The 2291-nt window shown below is 36.9% G+C and overlaps 1 protein-coding gene across 1 annotated transcript; it reads right to left on the bottom strand.

Annotated features, from left to right (window-relative positions):
- LOC109233878 (ninja-family protein AFP3-like) lies at positions 413-1903 on the bottom strand. Its single transcript, XM_019399730.1, has 2 exons — positions 1148-1903; positions 413-891 (listed from the first exon to the last, which is right to left on the bottom strand). Exons 1-2 carry the CDS (start codon positions 1722-1724, stop codon positions 515-517), a joined length of 954 nt encoding a protein of 317 aa, XP_019255275.1. The 5' UTR covers positions 1725-1903; the 3' UTR covers positions 413-514.

Here is a 2291-nt window from a genome sequence, read left to right as displayed (position 1 = left end):
AATAATGATAAATATGTTTCTTAGCCTGGAAGAGGTGCCCCTCACTATATATATATATATATATATATATATATATATATATATATATATATATATGGTTTACAATATCTTAGTGAAAATCATGAAAACCTTTGTGTTAGCGCAGGTTCTTTATGTTAACAAAGGGAAAACAAAGCGCTTCCAACTAAGCCCAGACCAGACAACCTGATTTCAGAAATGATCACCTGGACAATCGCATTTTTAACAAGAGTTGTCAAGTACTAGTTTCTTATAATAGCGATGCGCAACCAACTTGCACGCAACCTCAACTATTTACCTATTATCTCTTTGTTATCTCCCACCAACACAGTACCAGGTGAATGATTCGAAAAGGGTTGCAATGAGAAGCATACGCCTAAATACACAAAATATATCGGCTTAACCTTGTTAACTTGATTCAGGAACTTAGTTCACAAAACAAAAGGAAGATAAACAATGATATTAAAGCTAATCCCATTTTGGGCGAAGGCCATTGTTACAACAAAGGTGAAGGATTAACAACAATATGCTTCAAAGGGTGTTGTACATCACCTCCACCAGCATGTTTAACAAACTCAGCTGGGGATAGAAAGTCACCATGACAAACACAGACTATCCTCACTTCTTCTCCCTTCTTATATCCATATAAAAATCCTTCAATTTTCTTCCCATTTGGTCCATCGCCTCTTGTTGAAACACAAGGCATGTTCAGCATGAAGTTTTTGAACATTTCTTTAGCTTCCTTGCAAGTTTTTCCAGACGAGACTGGTGCTTTCTCATTACTAGTTTCAGGTGCTATGGCGACCGATTTCTGTTCGTGCTCTGGAGATTGGCCACTGGCTGCAGGTCTTGCTTCAGTACTATCACTCCGCCCTGCAACAAAGAGAAATTAAAGGAGGTTTACAATGAGTATAAACAACCAGAAATACACTGCAAACATTCTTCATTTCAACCGCTACAAGGAAATAAACTTAGCATGAAACTAGAATTGCAAGGATAGATCGACACTTTTCTCTTCTTGTGTACAAACCTAGGCAACTCCTTTTCTAAGGTCGCGGCATTACAAGAACAGTAATTAACAACAAACTAACAAAGGGTAAAAATAAAAAAGGAATTTTTTTTCTGATACCTTGAATAGGTTGATGACTCTCAAATTCAGAAATTCCAGAAGAACCAGAACCACTTCCCTGTGATCCCAACGACCCACCTGAAGACTGTAAAAAATTCCCACAAGTTTCAGTACCATTACTATAAGAATTCCCATTTTCTTCATTTTCCTTTACAACACCTTTAACAACATTCTTCATTTTCTCCAATCTTTTCCTCTTAGCTTCCAAACGCCTTAAGGATTGCAACTCCTTCCTTTTTCTCCATTCCTCCTCTGTTTCCGTAGGCAAAGAACACGTCCTATTAAGTGGTGCGTAAATGGCATCACCAAATTGAATTTCATTTCCATAACTATTATTATAATTATCACCAAAAGAAAACACAAAATTTGTTATCGAGGAACAAGAACGTTTGAGCCTCTTTTCTCTTTTTGGTTCCATCCCAAATCTACCGTTCAATGAAAGTCCCAAACTTAGCTCTATATCATCTTCAGCCCCCACATTTTCATCAAATTCACAATTCCTTTTTCCGTTGATGATATTATGCAATAAATCCCTTGAAAAACACTCGTTTCCTCTGTTTTCTTCAGCTTTCTCCATTAATTAAAAAATATAAACAGCAAATGAGAATATTGGAGTAGGATTTTAAACAAAGCGAGATTTGTTTTTATAAAATGGGAATAAAAAAGCTCCAATAAAGCTTGTAAAGTTAATTCGTCGGAGTTTTCAAACTCGCCGAAAAATATGTCGCCGGCAGGTCGGAGTCAGCCATAAGAGGGTTTTTTTTTTTTTTTTATAGAAGAGAAGACTAAAAGGGTTGGGAAATCGAAAAAATAGGAGGGGTTGAATTTTATTGCGTGGGAGAAACCCCTGAGAGGTGAAACGTAAATGAACGAGGAAGTGACACGTGGTAGGTTCTGAGAGTGCCTATAATCCACGTGGTTTAGACAAGGACTTTGGAAGATGATACCAAACATATGTTAGCTAAGGTAACCGACAAAACAGACACGTGTCGGTTTATACTAAGAAGTTAGATGGCCCTGCCGCGTGCTCAGAAAATCTCGTCCTCGTAAAGCCGCGATATTACCATACAATAATCTTTTGCAAAAGAATTTATTACTGGAGTACTATATTTATACTGAACAACGAAAATACTTATTTCTTACA

This window comes from Nicotiana attenuata, chromosome 10, assembly GCF_001879085.1.
Source record: "Nicotiana attenuata strain UT chromosome 10, NIATTr2, whole genome shotgun sequence".
Lineage (NCBI taxonomy): Eukaryota > Viridiplantae > Streptophyta > Magnoliopsida > Solanales > Solanaceae > Nicotiana > Nicotiana attenuata.
Note: the sequence above shows the minus strand (reverse complement) of the source record. Positions and strands in the feature narration are given on the sequence as shown.